Raw genomic sequence first — 20,438 nt, forward strand, 5'->3', positions numbered from 1 at the left:
GAGATTTGCATATTCTACGATTATGAGAATTCACCTGTGTGATATTATGGATCTCCTGAAGTGAGTTAAGTGAAATTTTTTTATATGAACTGTTAACCTATTAGTGGTTCTGAAGCTATGATGAAAAATGAGTTCTATCGTATATTGGCTTGTTAAGCGCAGTGAGTGGTATGGAATTTGAAGTGAAGATCAAGGTAGCAGCTCGGCATGGACAAGGATGTCACGAGCTCAGATGAGTAGGAAAGGAGTTTCGATGTTTAAGGTAGGTTGGTATTGTCTTCAGCGTCACCTGAGGTTGGTGTTTTGTAAAAAGGGCTTGTATCATGGTTAATGATTCTTGATCGCTTTTTAGCGTTAGTGTGGTCGGTGGTTTGGAGGTACGACCCAACTATTTGTTATGGTAGGTTGTGGGAGTGTGTCCCACAGGAAGATCGTACAAGTGTGGCAGGTAGTCACTTTGATTGATTGAAGAACTTAAACCGAGTATGAAGATTTGTGATGAGATCGATAAGTTGAGAAGGCACTCAGTTACTGAGTTGTGGACTGTGGATGAGTACTCCGGTTATGATGGTTTTCCTTGTGTGTTATGAGAAGAGGGAAATTAGTATGGACCTTTGAAAGGTTATTGGCTTAGTTTGACATGACCAGGATTGACTTGAGGTCGGTGGATGGGTTTAAATATGAATCTGGGCTCTATGTCAGGTCAGTTGTGTTCATTTCAGTAATGTGCTCCTTATGGAGTAGTCAGGGTGTTATTTCGTTGCCAAATATTTCATGTAATGATGCGTTGCACCGTGTGAGTTGGGAGACGGCTTGAGAAATTGCTTATGTGTTGAGGATCCTCGTAGAGATGATGTTATATGAGCAGGATGCTTTTGAGATTTCAAATCATATATCGCACCCCAGTCGTGCTTGAGTTTTCTGGCTTCTGACGCTATATGTCTCCCCAGGGATGGAATTATGCACTTAGTGTGCTTATGACCGATATTCGATATATTATTGAAATGAGCAATCTAGCTCGGTGCGTATCTCCTTATGCGAGTTTTATGGGTGGATCGGGTGGCATGCTGCCATGGTTATATTGTTCGGATCGGGTTGCACGCCGCAACAGTGTGAAGCTGAGTACAGATCCCCGTATCTGTTTTTATGTGTTTTATTTCCTATTTTATGAGGAAAGCTTATATAAGCTGTGTGCCCGCGTCGCATGTATGATTCGCGAGTGGGGTGTTTGTTAATTAAGTCCACCGCGTCACATGTATGATTCGCGAGCGGTGTAGTTGAGTTTCCTTCTCAAAGTTTGCTTCCCTTTATATCGCGTTCGTTATGGTAGCCTATTGGCACATTGTAGCATCATATGTTGCTTTTGATTATGTCTGGGGTGGCTTATTGCCTGAGTAGTTCGTACTGGGTGAGACGAGATCATTGGAATTAGGATCAGTGCAATCTGACTATATGAAGTACATTAAGGAGCTAAGACCATTATTTGGTTCAGAATGAGGTGATGGTTATCGTCAGGAGTATAAACCCAAATGATTAGTTGATTCGGCAATTGATTATGAATTTCTGTACACCTCTTCCGTTGTGGCGGTATTGTAAGAGTTAGGGTAAGACCTGTGTATGTCATGGGGTGCAATGGGAGCATCAGATTTGTGGAATTTCGACTAAGTTGATCAGAAAATGTTATTGTGGTCCAGTGAGTAAAATGATGCAAGGTGTGAATTCAGCAAAGTTATGCAGTCATGTTTGGGTACAACGTGTAGTGATTGATACAGTGTTCGTATGTTGGAAACAGGACTGACAAAGAATTCCGGATGTTGGAATTAGGCTCTAAGGCCTATCTGCTCGAATAAAAGGGAATATCTCCAGAATTGATCGAGCTAATGTGCTCAACTGAGTTGTGGTAGCACGGGAAGGTGCATGAGGAGTTAACCAGTGATTTCGGACTACTTCAGTGTAGTTCTCAGCACGTTTGAGGACGAACGTATGTTTAAGTGGTAGAGAATGTAATGACCCGACCGGTCGTTTTGAGTCATAGAGCTTCGTTCAGCGGTCGGAGGCCATGAACAGCTTCATTTCAGGCATTATGACTTGTACGCGTGGTCGGAATTGAAATTCGGGAAGTCCAGAGTTGATTTGGAAAGAGAATTCTCATTTCGGAAGCTTAAAGTTGGAAGAATGAACTAGGATGGGATTTTTGAGTAAACGACCTCGGAATCGGGATCTGAAGGTTCAAACAGGTTCGTATGATGATTTTGGACTTGGGCGTATGCTCGGTTCGGGTTTCGGATAACCCGGGAGCGTTTTGGCGCCTAGTGTAGAAGTCAGCATTTTAGAAAAAATTTCATAAGTTTCGCTTGAGGTGCATTTCAGTGTTATCGATGTCCGTTTGGGATTCCGAGACTGTGAATAGCCCCGTATGGTGATTTCGGAGTTGGGAGCGCGATCAGAAGTGAATTCGAGGTCCGTGGGTCATTTTGGAACCATTTGGCTAAAGATAGAAATTTGAAGGTTTTTGAGAAGTTTGGCCGGAGTTAGATTTTATGATATCAGGGATGGAATCCAATTCCGAAAGTTGGAGTAGGTCCGTAATGTCGAATATGACTTGTACACAAAATTTGAGGTCAATCGGACGTGATTTGATAGGTTTAAACATCGGAAATAGAAGTTTGAATTTTTGAAGTTCAATAAGTTTGGATTGGAGGTCGATTCATGATTTTAGCATTGTTTGATGTGATTTGAGGCCTCGAGCGAGTCCGTAATGTGTTTTGGGATTGGTTGGTATGTTTGGTTGGGGTCCCGGGGGCCTCGGGTGGATTCCGGGTGATTAACGGATCGAAATTTGGAATTTTAGACAGCTGAAGGATCTGGTTGCTGGTATTTTTGCTTCTGCGGTGGGTTAGCCACAGAAGCGGCTCGCAGAAGCGGAAAGAAAGCCGCAGAAGCGGAAGGTTGGTAAGGCTCGAGGACCGCAGATGCGGTCAAGATTCCGCAGAAGCGGGACCGCATCTGCGGAAGGATAGTCGCAGAAGCGGAAGAGGGGCAGCTGGAGAAGACCGCAGATGTGGTCAATGTTCCGCAGAAGCGGGACCGCATGTGCGAATGGCGTGCTGCAGAAGAGAAAATGGGGAGGCTAGAGAGGAACCGTAGAAGCGGTATTTGGACCGCACCTGCGGAACCGCAGAAGCGGTCAAAGGACCGCAGGTGCGAAAATGGTTGGGGCAGAATGGTTGTTTAAAATCGGGGTTGAGTTCATTTCTCTCATATTTTTCATGGCTTGGGCGATTATTGGAAGCTTCAAAAGAGGGATTTCCGTCATCAACATCAAGGTAATATATCCCCATCCATTTTAAGTTAAATACATCAATTATGTAAGGATTTGAGCATGAAATTGGTTGAAATTTGGGGATTTTGGTAGAAAGACCTAGAAATTATATTCTTGGAATTTAACCACAATTTTGAGTATGGAATTTAGTAAAAATTATATATTTGAGTTCCTAAGGTCATGGGTAATCTTTATCTTAGAAAAATTTCGGATTCCGGGCACGTGGGTCCGAGGGCGCTTTGGTCAACCTTTCGATCGGAGTTAGGAGTTGCTATAAATTAGATTGTAACAAATATTTGAGCATATATTAATGGATTTGCATAACCGTTGGCTAGTTTTGGAGCGTGGTGCATCAATTAGAGTCTTCGGAAGGGCGTGGAATGCCGGTTATGGATCTTCGGAGCAAGGTGAGTCTCCTTTCTAACCTTGTAAGAGGGAATTGTCCCCATAGGTGAAATAATTGATTATGTGCTCCTATTTGCGGGGGCTACGTACGCACGAGGTGACGAGAGTCCGTGCGTAGCTACTATTATGCCATTGTCCGGGTAGTTAGGGCCCAAAAGCATGTTATACCTGGATTATTTATGAACCGATTGATAGCTTGAATCGCTTAAATCACCTTGGATTAGTAAATGAATTTAAAAGGAGATTAAACATCATTTTTACTGAATTGTTAAAAAGAGAAATTGTTTTATTTGGATAAATATTCCCGATAAGTTCTTAATTGACTATTTGAGCATGTATCTCTACGTGTATCTGCGTCGCAGGTATGATTCGCGAGCAGGGTGTTTGTTTATTTTATGTTGACCGGGTCGCAGGATAGTTCACGAGCGGGGTAATAGATGCATCTATGGTTCGAGCCGTTCGACCCTCGGCAGTGCATAGTTTACATTTCTGTTGGAGCGGGCCATCGACCTCGGCATGATTTGCGCATGATATATATTGTTGCCTGAGAATTTTAAATGTTGATATTGCCTTTCATGGCTTGATATGAATTGATAAGATAATGAAAAGTGAACCTTGAAAATCCTTGATTATTTGTTGAAGGTGTTTACCTGTTTTCTGGCTTCGTGAATTAGGACTGCTATATAAATCCATGATTTCCTCACATTTTTAGTATATTGTCAAATGACCTATAGTAATTGTCGAAGTTGACCATCCCGTCTCTACTTCTTCGAGATTAGACGGGATACCCATTGAGTACACGTTGTTTACGTACTCATACTATACTTCTGTGCATTTTTGTTGCACAGGTATATTTATCTCTAGCGGCCCACTGAGCATAGCTGCACGGATGATTCGGGGACTAGGAGAGTTGCATTATTCGAGGCGGCCCGAAGCTAGTAAAGTCCCTTGCAGCAAATTGTATTTTCTTTCTGTCCACTGTATTCCGGACGGGTGTTGTATTGTATTTTATTTCCTTATCAGTAGATGCTCATGCACTTGTGACACCGGGTTCTGGGATGGTGTTGAAATAATTTGTATTTATAGCTAGTATTTAATTCGAATTGAAGCAGTTATCTTTTACTTATGGAATTCAAAGGAAAATCTTGGTTTTCCAAATTATATTGGAGTTTAATTAAGTATTTGGTTGGCTTGCCTGACAACGGTGTCCGGCGCCATCACGATCCTTAGTGGATTTTGGGTCGTGACAGTTATCTTAAACATGTGTTAGAATCGTTAATGTTAATTGATTGCTTTAAAAGAAGTATTTACGTTGTTCTGGCTGGCCTTGTCTTCACGAGAAGCGCCATCACGACCGGGTTCGGGTATTTGGTCGTGACAAATTGGTATCTAGAATAACTTACTGGAATTAAATAATTTAAAATTTTGTTTCCTGTATATTATACTGGAGGTATACTTTGAGAAACTATAATGTCCAGTATTTTATGCTGGATTTGCACAATCCAGATTTTTTACCCTAAGTTTGCTTATGCAACTCTTGTTGGAGTTCTTATTTTACTTACTTCCTGTAAAATATGCTGGAATGTCTAGCTATTAATTTATATAGGCCAGAATATTATATTGGAGATGTGTAAAACAGTGGGAAATTTGTTCCTGAAATTCATGAATTAATTGAATAATGACTAAACTTTTACCAGTTAGATATGTGAAAGTGGAATTAAATAATTTAAAATTTTGTTTCCTGTATACTTTGCTTGAGATATATATTGAGAAACTATAATGTGCAGTATTTAATACTGGATGTGCACAATCCAGATTTTTTACCCTAAGTTTGTTGATGCAAGTTTTGTTAGATTTCTTAGTTTAGTTGCTTCCTGTTAATTATGCTAGAAAAGATAGTAATAAGCTATATAGGCCAGTATATTATAATGGAGATGGGTAAGACAGTGGAAAATTTGTTCTTGAAATTCAAAAATTAATTGAATAATGACTAAAGTTTTACCAGTTACATATGTGAAAAAATCACAAAATCCTGCATATAGTACTTGAAGCTATATAACCCAGTATATTTGTCACGACCCTAGTTCACCAACCGTGAACATGTATGACGGCACCTGGTCCCCATGACCAGGTAAGCCTAACATTTGCGGAAATATAATAATTGCGGAAAAATAGAGAAAAATCAAATCAAATATCTAAAGGAAACTGTACTGAATGCCGCATGGCAAGTACAACTCAATATCACAAGTCTAAAACAATTCCCAAAACCCGGAAACTCACAAATCACAAGCTAAGGGATACATAAGAGGCTCTGACTCAAGAATATCTATACAAAGGAGAAATGCTGAAAGAGCTATACTTATTACAGAAAACTGGAAAGGGACTCCTCGGTCTGCGGACGTAGCAGATATACCTCGAAGTCTCTATCGATACGCCTCCTTCCAAGGCTGACAGAATTGAGTGGGAGTACCTATATCTGCACAACAAAAATGTGCAGAAGAGTAGCATGAGCACACCACGGCGGTGCCCAGTAAGTATCAAGACTAACCTCGGTGGAGTAGTGACGAGGAACAGTCAAGGCACCTACCGGTCAATAAACAGTATAATCATAGGAACAATGGAAATGACATATAAATATGTAAAGACTGCAAGAATTGCCAAGAATGCTACAATTCACGATAAGGAAAAAAAATACAACAAGTAACAACGAGGATATAATAAATGAGGATAGGAAATGACGGCAGAATCACAATCCAAATCCTAAGGTCACAACACAGCAATGGGAAAACAAGTCAATAACTCATATCCTACAATGATGTTCACAAAGGTCTTATCCAACTCTTTCCACAATTTCACCAAGTCTCGGACAAACCACAACTCGCGAAGACCCAGCATCTGCAATCTAACAATTGACATCCTGTGCCCCATCAATCTCATGGTCATACCGACAACTAACTGGCTAACTAGGGCCACTCTCACAAATATAATGGATAAACGAGGGCGTACCTCCACCCTTAGCAAAATCGGAGGAATTCACCTCTAATAGGGGTGTTCAGCTACGTGTATGCTTGTGCAAATGTTTCTAACAAGATCCTACCAGCTAGTAAACATGAATAGGAGAACGGGTCGCACGTACGATGTTTCCTCACAACCTCCAAGCGATAAAGCTCATACCGGTAAGCAACCCACAATCACATTATTAAACAAATAGGAATGCCTCCACAGGCCGTCACAATTCTCTACAATCATCCCCTGACATAGCCCACCTTATTTCTCCACGTGTGCAAATAATAAGATAATAGGTGCCTTATTTCGCCACACGTGCATCACAATGTTCCCTCCTTATTCCGCCACATGCGCAACACATATAAGCATATAACATATCCCTCCTTATTACGCCGCATGTGCAAAACATCAATAATAACAACAGCACAACAAAGACCTCGTGCATCATAATATTCACAATCGCACGGCAGAAACCTCGTGCATCACAGTATCAACAACCGTACGGCAGAAACCTCGTGCATCACAATATTCACAATCGCACGGCAGAAACCTCGTGCATCACAGTATCAACAACCGCACGGCAGAAACCTCGTGCGTCACAATCTCAAGTACAACACAACAAACGACAATATATATAGGAACAAGGCAAGAGAATCAACTCAGGTATTTCCGTTTACCAAAAGACGGTACAACATACTCACAAGGAATAACCGTAACAGAGAAATACTAAGCGCAATAAGAACAACTCAACAAGGGAGAAATAATATGAAACAACGATTCCATAATACTAAGTTCAACAACAAGGAAGTTAACATGAATCAAATAATTACAATTAAGGAAGAATCAACTGAATATAGGTTATCTAACTTCTTTCCAATTAAGACCAATTAATTACACGAGAGATAGAAATATGCTTTCCAAATAAAGACAAGCAGTTAGGAATGATACTGTGACTATAGAAGGGTAATGTCTACAGTGAAACAAGTAAAAGTCAATTAGGCAACAAGAATAAGCCAAAAAGAGGCAAATAAATTCCAAGTAAGACATGTAAAGGTGAAGCTAATAACAGGGAACTCAATCGTATCAAGAACAACTTTATATTCGGTGACTACAAGGATCTAAAAGCCTAAAAGGGACAATTTTCCACAAATAAATCCTAGCACGCACTCGTCACCTCGCGTACAAGGAATACAATCAACAAAGAAGACTCAAATCCTAAGGGGAAGTCCCCCACACAAGGTTAGGCAAGATACTTACCTCGAACCGGCTAAAATCAACTAGAAACCACGTTCTTGCCACGAGTACTCGACTCCAAATGGCCCAAATCTATTCAATTAAATCACACATTGTAAATAACAACTCAAGCAACTGACTCTACTGTTTAATTCAAAGCTACGGCGTGAAATTAGGTGAAATGACCAAAATGCCCTTCATGCCAACGCCTCGGAATCAAATAATTTTTACATTTTCAGAACCCTCGTATTCTCACGAGTCTAACCATATAAAAATCTCCCAAATCGTAGGTCAAATGCTCACTCAAAATCCCAAAGTTTGGCCTAAGAAGTTCTAACCAAATTCCTCCAATTTTAGTCCCAAATTCAAATTTTAAATGATGGATTTAACTACAAAATAATGAAATATAACTAGAAGGGATTAAGAAACGTTACCCAATAAATCTTCTCTTCAAAACCCACTCAAAATTGCCCTCTCCCAAACTCTCAATTGATTTTGTAACTTATGAACTCAAACCCTCGACATTTCTATTTCTGCCCAGGGATTTCCACTTCTGCGGACAAGGGACCGCTTCTGCGGTCCCGCATATGCGGAAAAACAACCGCTTCTGCGGTTTTCACTTAACGGACCAGAGTCCGCTTTTGCGGACACATAACGCTCCTGTGGTTCCGCTTCTGCGGTTCCTGAGAGGGAGGGCTAATCTCGCTTCTGCGACGACCAAGGCCGCTTCTGCGGTTCCCAAGCCGCAGAAGCGGAAAGATACCAGAAGCAGTAGTGCTGCTATTTCTCAACTTCCAAAACTCTTCCGTTAACCACCCGAAATCATCCCGAGGCCCCCGGGACCTCAACCAAAAGTACCAATACCACCTAATACCTTATTCAAACTTGTACCAATCTTGAAAACACCTAAACAACGCCGGAAACCCGAATTAATCAAAGATTCAAGCCTAAGAACTTCAAATTCCAACCAAACACGCTTTCGATCAAAAACCTACCCGAACCTCGTCCGAATGACCTGAAATTTTGCACACACATCCCAAATGACATGACGGAACTACTGCAACTTCCGTAATTCCAATCCGACCCTCGGATCAAAAACTCACTATCGGACCGGAAACTTTAAAAATTCAAACTTCGGCATTTCAAGCCTAAATGAGCTATGAGCCTCCAAAATACATTCCGAACACGCTCACAACCCCGAAATCACCTAACGGAGCTAACGGAACCATCGGATTTCCATTCCGAGGTCGTCTTCACACTGTTCTGATTACGGACCATTTTTCAACTCTTAAGCTCTCATTTAGGGACTAAGTGTCCCAAAACTCTCCAAAACTCAACACCGAACGTCCCGGCAAACCAAAATAGCAGAAATGAACTTAGGGGAAACAGTTAATGGGGATCGGGGCATGAATTCTAAATACGACCGGTCAGGTCGTTACATCCTCCCACACTTAAACATTCGTTCGTCCTCGAACGAGCATAGAGAACATACCTGGAGTCTTCAAGTCACTGAGTGCGCACTTCCAACATACACCCGCGGGTGATCCCACGTCACCCCAATCCACTTAAGCCTAATGACACCATCTCAACTGAAATTTAACCTTTCTAACAATACCAATAGGCCTTCAAGCTAGAATTCTCACCTTCCATCCGTTTCCAAAAGACCCGATCCTAAATCCATATCCGGTATCAGTCTCAACCAGCTATTTCAATACAAGTCAACACACACAGGGTACAACCACGCAACATGACACATCACCCATAGGCCCACAATACCATTTCTGATAGCAATACTTGCCTGAGATGAAATCCGTACCGGATATAAGCCTCATATTCAACAGGAACTCTTTTCAAACCTCCACAACACTGGCGATGATACAATAACCACGAAAACCGCATAACAAAACACCCGAATAACCAAATCTCAGCCAACACCAACGGGTACACACCCCACAAGCTAAAACTCAAGAAGCATAGAACGGAAATGACTGAATATGAGAAAGGAAACACATAAGGAACTAACAAACAAATCAAACTAGCACAGATTCTTCTAAAACACAAATCGACAAAACATCTAACAAGAAAGAATGAAAGCATATAAAAGACTCACAATGATCTTATACTGATATAACTTCTCACCGCAGTACACCACCCGGTCTCAATATATCAAATCACCTGAATTCACGAGGGTCCCGCCCTCATTACTGAATCACAAGTAGGGCACACATCAACCCATCTAGAGACTCTCACTAGATCAATTCCGTCAACAATTACAACACAGGCTGGCTCCCACACCGATGGAGCATAGAAATCACAGCTCGTAACCAAGAATACTCAGAGATCACATCAAACCTACTGAAACAGACAACATGAATTTACTACTAGCCTCATAACTCTCGACAACAGCTACGAACGGACAATAGACACGGCTATCACTCATAGAACCTCCCAACAGAATAATCACGTAGACAGAGTACAATCATGAAACGCACTCATAAATGGAACACAAATAAGGGAACTCACCCCGATAAGCAGAACTGTGGTGAACTACAGGTAGTGCCCCTCTATAACAAACCGAATCCGTACCTGAATGACATTCAACTGGCGCACCGGCCTCAAGCCTACTATATGAAACACATCAACGAGCTGGACCTCCCCCTCTTGGGCGCCCTCTACCTGCCTGAATACCTCGCTGGGACACACCGGTCCGAAGTCTGGGACAATCTCTCATCATGTGGCTAGTATCTCCACACTCAAAGCACCCTCTCTGCTGACGAGGTGGTGGGAATTGTGCGATGCGGGTACTCCGAGACCTATGAGCACCTGATTCACCATGCAAAGCCTGAAGCGCGAACTGAACTAGCTGACCCGCAAAACCTCTACCATGACGCACCCTGCCTCCAAAATAAGGACCAGTATATCTCACCGGCCTACGAGGCCTCCTCGCCTCCTCAAGCTCTCTCTCCTGATCTGGGCTGCTCTCTCCCTCATGACCCTGCCTGCCCTCTCTCTCTTTAGCATGCATACCATCTATCCTCCTAGCAATATTCACCACCTGCTGATACGGAATATCCACCTCCAACTCACGGGCCATGCTGGACCTGATGGTAGGAATGAGCCCCTCAATGAACCGACGAACCTTCTCGCGAAGAGTAGATACCAATGCTGAGGCGTGTCTAGCCAAACTGGTGTAACGGACAGCATACTCCGAGACGGTCATAGCACCCTGGTGCAAATGCTCAAACTCCGTGCGCCATGCATCCCTGAAGCTCTGAGGAACAAACTCTCTCAGAAACATATCTGAAAACCGGGTCCAAGTCAGTGAAGCTGCCTCGTCTGGGCTGTCTAACTCATAGGTGCGCCACCAATCATAGGCGGCTCCTCGAAGCTGAAAAGTAGTGAAAGAAACCCCGCTCGATCCAGAGATACCCATAGTACGGAGAATACGGTAACACTCATCAAGAAACCCCAAGGCATCGTCTGATGCTAATCCACTGAACACCGGAGGATCATACTTCTTGAACCTCTCTAGTCTCATCTGCTCCTGCTCGGAAGCCGCTGCCATGCCCTCGGGCTGAACTGGTGCCGCAGGCGGCGCAGGAATAATCTCTGGGACCTGCTCAACTTGCGCTCGCTGCTCAGGAGTGCGGGCGGCAGGGGTCTGTGCTCCTCCCCCTGCCTGGGATGTGGCTGTAGCAAGGGGAAGCAATCCTGCTTGAGCCAAAGTGGTGAACATACTCATGAACTGTGCCAAAGTCTCCTGAAGGGCTGGAGTAGTAGTAGCAGTAGGCGTGTCAGGTGCCTGGGCTCCGGCTGGATCTGCTGGTGCTACCTTAGCAACAGTTCGTGCAGGTGCTCTCGCTGCACCACGTGCGCATCCTCGAACTCTACCGGCCCCGATCTCTGACGGCTGCAGCAGGGGGCGCGGGTGCCTGATCACCTCGGGTAGTACGTGTCCTCACCATCTGTGAGAGAGTAGAAGACAAAGGTTTAGGATTGTAGATGTCAAAAATCTCGCACGACAGGGAAATCAAATGAAGTGGAATTTTTCCTAACGGTTACATAGCCTCCCGCAGATAAGTACAGACGTCTCTGTACCGATCCACGAGACTCTAATAAACCGGCTTGTGATCTGTGACTCCTATGAACCTAGAGCTCTGATACTAACTTGTCACGACCCTAGTTCACCAACCGCGAACATGTCATGACGGCACCTGGTCCCCATGACCAGGTAAGCCTAACATTTGCAGAAATATAATAATTGCGGAAAAATAGAGAAAAATCAAATCAAATATCTAAAGGAAACTATACTGAATGCCGCATGGCAAGTACAACTCAATATCACAAGTCTAAAACAATTCCCAAAACCCGGAAACTCACAAATCACAAGCTAAGGGATACATAAGAGGCTCTGACTCAAGAATATCTATACAAAGGAGAAATGCTGAAAGAGCTATACTTATTACAGAAAACTGGAAAGGGACTCCTCGGTCTGCGGACGTAGCAGATATACCTCGAAGTCTCTACTGATACGCCTCCTTCTAAGGCTGACAGAATTGAGTGGGAGTACCTGTATCTGCACAACAAAAATGTGCAGAAGAGTAGCATGAGCACACCACGGCGGTGCCCAGTAAGTATCAAGACTAACCTCGGTGGAGTAATGACGAGGAACAGTCAAGGCACCTACCGGTCAATAAACAGTATAATCATAGGAACAATGGGAATGACATATAAATATGTAAAGACTGCATGAATGGCCAAGAATTCTACAATTCACGATAAGGAAAAAAATACAACAAGTAACAATGAGGATATAATAAATGAGGATAGGAAATGATGGCAGAATCACAATCCAAATCCTAAGGTCACAACACAGCAATGGGAAAACAAGTCAATAACTCATATCCTACAATGATGTTCACAAAGGTCTTATCCAACTCTTTCCACAATTTCACCAAGTCTCGGACAAACCACAACTCGCGAAGACCCAGCATCTACAATCTAACAATTGGCATCCTGTGCCCCATCAATCTCATGGTCATACCGACAACTAACTGGCTAACTAAGGCCACTCTCACAAATATAATGGATAAACGAGGGCGTACCTCCACCCTTAGCAAAATCAGGAGGAATTCACCTCTAATAGGGGTGTTCAGCTACATGTATGCTTGTGCAAATATTTCTAACAAAATTCTACCAGCTAGTAAACATGAAAAGGAGAACGGACCGCACGTACGATGTTTCCTCACAACCTCCAAGCAATAAAGCTCATACCGGTAAGCAACCCACAATCACATTATTAAACAAATAGGAATGCCTCCACAGGCCGTCACAATTCTCTACAATCATCCCCTGACATAGCCCACCTTATTTCGCCACGTGTACAAATAATAAGATAATAGGTACCGCCTTATTTCGCCAAACGTGCATCACAATGTTCCCTCCTTATTCCGCCACATGCGCAACCCACATATAAGCATATAACATATCCTGCCTTATTACGCCGCATGTGCAAAACATCAATAACAACAACAGCACGGCAAAGACCTCGTGCATCACAATATTCACAATCGCACGGTAGAAACCTCGTGCATCACAGTATCAATAACCGCACAGCAGAAACCTCGTGCATCACAATATTAACAATTGCACGGCAGAAACCTCGTGCATCACAGTATCAACAACCGCATGGCAGAAACCTCGTGCGTCACAATCTCAAGTACAACACAACAAACGACAATATATACAGGAACAACGCAAGAGAATCTACTCAGGTATTTCCGTTCACCAAAAGACGGTACAACTAACTCACAAGGAATAACCGTAACAGAGAAATACTAAGCGCAATAAGAACAACTCAACAAGGGAGAAATAATATGAAACAACGATTCCATAATACTAATTTCAACAACAAGGAAGTTAACATGAATCAAATAATTACAATTAAGGAAGTATCAACTGAATATAGGATATCTAACTTCTTTCCAATTAAGACCAATTAATTACACGAGAGATGGAAATAATGCTTTCCAAATAAAGACAAGCAGTTAGGAATGATACTGTGACTATAGAAGGGTAATGTCTACAGAGAAACAAGTAAAAGTCAATTAGGCAACAAGAATAAGCCAAAAAGGGGCAAATAAATTCCAAGTAAGACATGTAAAGGTGAAGCTAATAACAGGGAACTCAATCGTATCAAGAACAACTTTATATTCGGTGACTACAAGGATCTAAAAGCCTAAAAGGGACAATTTTCCACAAATAAATCCTAGCACACACTCGTCACCTCGCGTACAATGAATACAATCAACAAAGAAGACTCAAATCCTAAGGGGAAGTCCCCCACACAAGGTCAAGATACTTACCTCGAACCGGCTAAAATCAACTAGCAACCACGTTCTTGCCACGAGTACTCGACTTCAAATGGCCCAAATCTATTCAATTAAATCACACATTGTAAATAACATCTCAAGCAACTGATTCTACTATTTAATTCAAAGCTACGGCGTGAAATTTAGTGAAATGACCAAAATGCCCTTCAGGCCAACAACTCAAGATCAAATAATTTTTACATTTTCAGAACCCTCGTATTCTCACGAGTCTAACCATATAAAAATCTCCCAAATCGGAGGTCAAATGCTCACTCAAAATCCCAAAGTTTGGCCTAAGAAGTTCTAACCAAATTCCTCCAATTTTAGTCCCAAATTCGAATTTTAAATGATGGATTTAACTACAAAATAATGAAATATAACTAGAAGGGATTAAGAAACGTTACCCAATAAATCTTCTCTTCAAAACCCACTCAAAATCGCCCTCTCCCGAGCTCTCAATTGATTTTGTAAGTTATGAACTCAAACCCTCGACATTGCTATTTCTGCCCAGGGATTTCCGCTTCTGCGGACAACGAACCGCTTCTGCGGTCTCGCATATGCGGAAAAACAACCGCTTCTGCGGTTTTCACTTAATGGACCAGAGTCCGCTTCTGCGGACACATAATGCTCCTGCGGTTCCGCTTCTGCGGAATGGCGACCGCTTCTGCGGTTCCTGAGAGGGAGGGCTAATCTCGCTTCTGTGACGACCAAGGCCGCTTCTGCGGCTCCGCTTCTGCAGTTCCCAAGCCGCAGAAGCGGAAAGATACCAGAAGCAGCAGCGCTGCTATTTCTCAACTTCTAAAACTCTTCCGTTAACCACCCGAAATCATCCCGAGGCCCCCGGGACCTCAACCAAAAGTACCAATACCACCTAATACCTTATTCAAACTTGTACCAATCTTGAAAACACCTAAACAACGCCGGAAACCCGAATTAATCAAAGATTCAAGCCTAAGAACTTCAAATTCCAACCAAACACGCTTTCGATAAAAAACCTACCCGAACCTCGTCCGAATGACCTGAAATTTTGCACACACCCCAATGACATGACGGAACTGCTGCAACTTCCGGAATTCCAATCCGACCCTCGGATCAAAGACTCACTATCGGACCGGAAACTTCAAAAATTCAAACTTCGGCATTTCAAGCCTAAATGAGCTACGAGCCTCCAAAATACATTCCGAACACGCTCCCAACCCCGAAATCACCTAACAGAGCTAATGGAACCATCGAATTTCCATTCTGAGGTCGTCTTCACACTGTTCTGATTACGGACCATTTTTCAACTCTTAAGCTCTCATTTAGGGACTAAGTGTCCCAAAACTCTTCAAAACTCAACACCGAACGTCCCGGCAAACCAAAATAGCAGAAATGAACTTAGGGGAAACAGTTAATGGGGAATCGGGGCGTGAATTCTAAAAACGACCGGTCGGGTCGTTACAATATTATAATGGAGAGAACTGTATAATCGTGCAAAATTGGTATCTAGAATAACTTACTGGAATTAAATAATTTAAAATTTTTTTTCGTGTATATTATGCTGGAGGTATATTTTGAGAAACTATAATGTCCAGTATTTTATACAGGATCTGCACAATAAGATTTTTTACACTAAGTTTGCTGATGCAACTCTTGTTGGAGTTCTAATTTTAGTTGCTTCCTGTAAATTATGCTGGAAAAGCTAGTAATTAAGCTATATAGACCAGTATATTATAAATGGAGATGGGTAAGATAATGGAAAATTTGTATCTAATATAATTTGCTCGAAATAAATAAATTAAAAGTTTGTTTCCTGCATACTATTCTCCTATTAGAAAATCAAGAAACAAAAAAATAAACAATAATAATATCTTTAAAAAAAAGAATACCAAACTAATTATTCAGAATGCAACCATATTGTATATAATCACATGAGCCAATGCAACCATATTGTATATAATCAATCATTTTTTTTTGTGTATTTTCTTGCATAAGGATGAGCTACAGCAGAATTTGTACAATTTGTTATGTTATGCCCATATTTTTTGCAACGACCACATCTTGTTTCCTTCTTGAATTCTGTACCGGAAACATGTCGATTCTTCTGTCTTCTTCCTAGCATTACTTTTGCATCTAGAGGCTTAGTGATATCCGATTTAATATTGTCTGGTATAACCCATGTTGTTGAATCACCTACAGAATTTACTTGTCCTTCATATGTTTTCAACCAAAAGTCCCTTGAATAATAGGTTGAACAAAAGAATGATTTCTTCTGATATATAATTGCATGTTCACAGGGTATCTCATCTAGCTGAAATTCAGAACAATCACATGTTCTTTTGTCTAGATCAACAATAAATTCCATACCCCCTTCTTTGACATTGAATTTGAGTCGATCAATGGACAATACTCTAAATGTAAAAGCTGGTTTAATTTTATCTTCCAATGTTGCTTCTGCCCAATTTGATAACTCGCGGAATATTCCTTCTGCAGTTGTCCTTCTTTCATAAAACCAGCTTTGCAATTTTTCTTGTATGAAATCCATCATTGCTAAAAGTGGCAATTCTCTTGCACGTCTCAAAACATTATTCATTGACTCAATAATAATTGTTGTTAACATAACATATCGTCGTCTTGGACAATGTGAACGAGCCCACCTTCCTGGTGGTTCCTCCATCAAATAATTGAATGTTTTCTTATCAACAGCAGCTATTTGGGACATGAAGTCATCAAATTCTGATTGAAGGTATACTCCTGCAGCACTTTGAAAGAGTTTTAGTATAGTGTTTCTCACTCTTCTTTGCTTTAGATTCTTTTCCAAATGATATATGCAAATACCATGGTAGCACTCAGGAAAAACTTTTGCGATTCCATTTGCAATGGCCTTGTGTCGATCTGACAAAAATATTAAATCTTTACGAATCCCAATTGCTTTTCTTAATTCTCTGAAATACCATTCATATGATTCGTTGTTCTCTGAATCCACTACTCCAAATGCTATAGGGAAAATCTGGTTATTTGCATCTTTTGTAACAGCCACTAACAGAACACCTCTATATTTATTTTTTAGAAATGTTCCATCCACAGCAATAAGTGGTCTATAATACCTCCACCCAGAAATTGATGCACCATATATAAAAAACATATAAACAAACCTGGAAAAGTAAATAACATTCAGTTATACCATATGACAAGCTGAATACAAATAACATACTGGACAACATGCTTAAATACGACACACTTGCATTAAAATATACAGAAATCAAACAAAACTCAAATATTATATAATGGGTTAAAGACAATAATACAAAAACAAGACAAATAATCACTCGAAAAAAGTAAGATCAAATAAAATAAAGTTCTAGTTTAAACCGAACTCATCCAGTATAGTATACTAGAGACAAAGCTTACACACGGCAGGCATCCCGTAAAATATATTGGGATGAAACAAGACTAAACTAGATGATAACACTCATCCAGTATAACATACTGGAAGAAAAACGTACCCAAGACAGACTTCCAGTATAATATACTGGACTAAATTTATTTCTAAATTCAATAAACAAAAAAACATTAGCAAAAACCACACTAAAAAGACAAATTTCCCATATAAAATATTATATCATATTTATATACGAAGGCTAGTATATTATAATGAAACGTAAGTCAAATCAGATACTAGATTAAAGACATACTGGAAACAAGCTTAAAGTCGACACACTTGCATTAAAATATATTGAAATAAAACAAAACTCAAGTATTATATACTGGGTTAAAGACAATAATACAAAAACAAGACAAATAATCACTCGAAAAAAAGTAAGGACAAATAAAACAAAGTTCTAGTTCAAACCGAACTCATCCAGTATAATATACTGGAGACAAAGCTTACACACAGCAGACATCCCGTAAAATATACTGGGATGAAACAACACTAAACTATATGATAATATTCATCCAATATAACATACTGCAGGACCAAGATTAACACGAGATTTCAGTATAATATACTCGATAAAATTTATTTCTAAATTCAATAAACAAAAAACATTAGTAAAAACGACAATCAAAAGACAGATTTCCCATATAAAATATTACATCATATATACGAAGGCCGCTATATTGTAATGAAACATAAGAAATTTACCTGTTATCTAAATCTCTCTGAATATTTGTATATGATCCTGGACTTTTTTGTTCGATCATATACAAATATGATGCCAACTACTCATAATTCTGTTCAGTTGTTCCTCTTAATAACGATAACCCCTTTTGAATAGCATGCCATGCTTTTCCATAAGCAACATCTACTCCATGTGATCTTTTCATTTCTGAAATGACAAACCTAGGCTTTACTTCAGTAGCTATGTCCCTTAAGTTGTCAATAATGTAATCTCTAATCACATTTGGAGTTGTTTGTCCTTGATTTGACTTTCTAATGTCAACCGAGCACTCATGTGATCTCTGAAATTTAACTACTTTAAATAGTGTTGATTCCTTAATTCTTGAACCTCGAACAGTCCAACCACACTTTTTATCAGTACATACCAAAGAGTATCTTGTATTACTTGATCTGTCAACATAAAACTCAAAGTGCTCCTTAATAGCTGCTAAGCAAAAACATCTGATCATAGCATTTTTTTCTTGAAAAACAGAATCGAGTTTTACATCATCCAATGATGCATTTTCCTTTAGTAATATTGATGGGGATTCTTTTGCCTTTCCTTTTCCTTTCCTTTTTCTTCCTTCAATAGTGACTAGTGATTCGATGTGTTGATCTTCCACAGGATTTACAATTTCATTTTCCATTGTCATGTCATAAATTGGTATCTCCTGCTCTTCTGATATTTGAGATATCAGCATCAGTTTCTCTTCCTGAACATATGTGGTTCTGTGCAATAATTGTTGATTATCAATTTCCATTATTGCATTACCTTCTGGTTGTTGATCTGGTATTTCTGAAATTTCAACAACAAATTTGGAACCTTTATAGTATGGATCGTTTTTTAAGAGCACCATACACGAGGTAAGATCTTCATCTTTTGTAACTTGTATTCCCTTAGCAGTACCTAGGTTAATATTAAGCCATACTTTTGCTTCAAACTTGTCGTTGTCGATCTCCATAACTTGAAAAATTTTGCTCATGAATTCTTCAAATGTAGTCCCATCATTTATAAGGAGAAGCTATGTTTTATGGTCTAAGTACTTGTAATCTGCTGTCCATTTCCCATCAAATGCGATAACCAAGAAATTTGTGTGCATCCTATATTTAATGAATCAAATAATTAAATATTTAGAAGTTACATTGTTAAAAAATAAACTCCAGTATTGTGACGACCCAAAGGGTCATCACCTATTTTCTTACTCATTCCGTGCTTTCGAGGCCTTGAAAACCTTATTTAGGGTTGCCTCGATTTGCGTGCACAGTCCGGGCGCGTAGCCGGAAAGCTTAAATATGAATTCTGTGAGAAAAATGCTAGATTTTGATATTTAATTGATTAAATTTGACTTCGGTCAATATTTTGCGCAAACGGATCCGGACCCGTTATTTGACGGTCCCAGACGGTCCGGGGGAAAATATGGGACTTGGGCGTACGCCCGGAATCGAATTCCGAGGTCCCAAGCCCGAGAAATGAATTTTTGTGTGAAATTGTTTTCTGGAAATGATTAAGGAAAATGAAAATAAAATTTGATTAAAAGACTGTGGTATCGGGCCCGTATTTTAGTTCCGGAGCCCGGTACAAGTCTTATATATGGTTTAAGCGCTTTCTATAAAGTTTGGTTGAAAACGGACGTCGTTTGACGTGTTTCGGACTTAAAATGGAAAAATTGATGTTTCATGAAAATTTGGAAGAAATCATGAGTTTTGAGGCTTGATTCGATGTATATGATGTTATTTTGGCGATTTGATCGCGCGAGTAAGTCCGTAGGATGTTTTTGAGGTTGTGTGCATATTTGGTTTGGAGCCCCGAGGGCTCGGGTGAGTTTTGGATAGGTGTCGGATTGCATTTTTGAATTTTGGAAAATCTGGTATGATCATGCCTGCAGGCTTCTCATTTGCGAAGCCTGATTCGCAAATGCGAAGGCTGGATCGCAAATGCGAAACCAGCCCAGGCCTGCTT

The 20,438-nt window shown here is 40.6% G+C and overlaps 1 protein-coding gene across 1 annotated transcript; it reads right to left on the reverse strand.

Moving 5' to 3' along the window:
- Positions 1-16,276: 16,276 nt before the first annotated feature.
- LOC109214420 lies at positions 16,277-19,440 on the reverse strand. Its single transcript, XM_019378336.1, has 2 exons — positions 18,545-19,440; positions 16,277-17,471 (listed from the first exon to the last, which is right to left on the reverse strand). The coding sequence occupies exons 1-2, from the start codon at positions 19,438-19,440 to the stop codon at positions 16,277-16,279; spliced, it is 2,091 nt and encodes a 696-aa protein (XP_019233881.1).
- Between the last annotated feature and the right edge of the window lie 998 nt (positions 19,441-20,438).

This window comes from Nicotiana attenuata, unplaced genomic scaffold, assembly GCF_001879085.1.
Source record: "Nicotiana attenuata strain UT unplaced genomic scaffold, NIATTr2, whole genome shotgun sequence".
Classification (NCBI taxonomy): domain Eukaryota; kingdom Viridiplantae; phylum Streptophyta; class Magnoliopsida; order Solanales; family Solanaceae; genus Nicotiana; species Nicotiana attenuata.

Bases quoted from the DNA above. Each gene is read 5' to 3' on its own strand.
- LOC109214420 (XM_019378336.1), bottom strand. From the start codon at position 19,440: ATGGAGATCGACAACGACAAGTTTGAAGCAAAAGTATGGCTTAATATT. The intron at 17,472-18,544 runs GTAGTTGGCATC...TTACTTTTCCAG, and splicing joins ACAACTGAACAGAATTATGA to GTTTGTTTATATGTTTTTTA.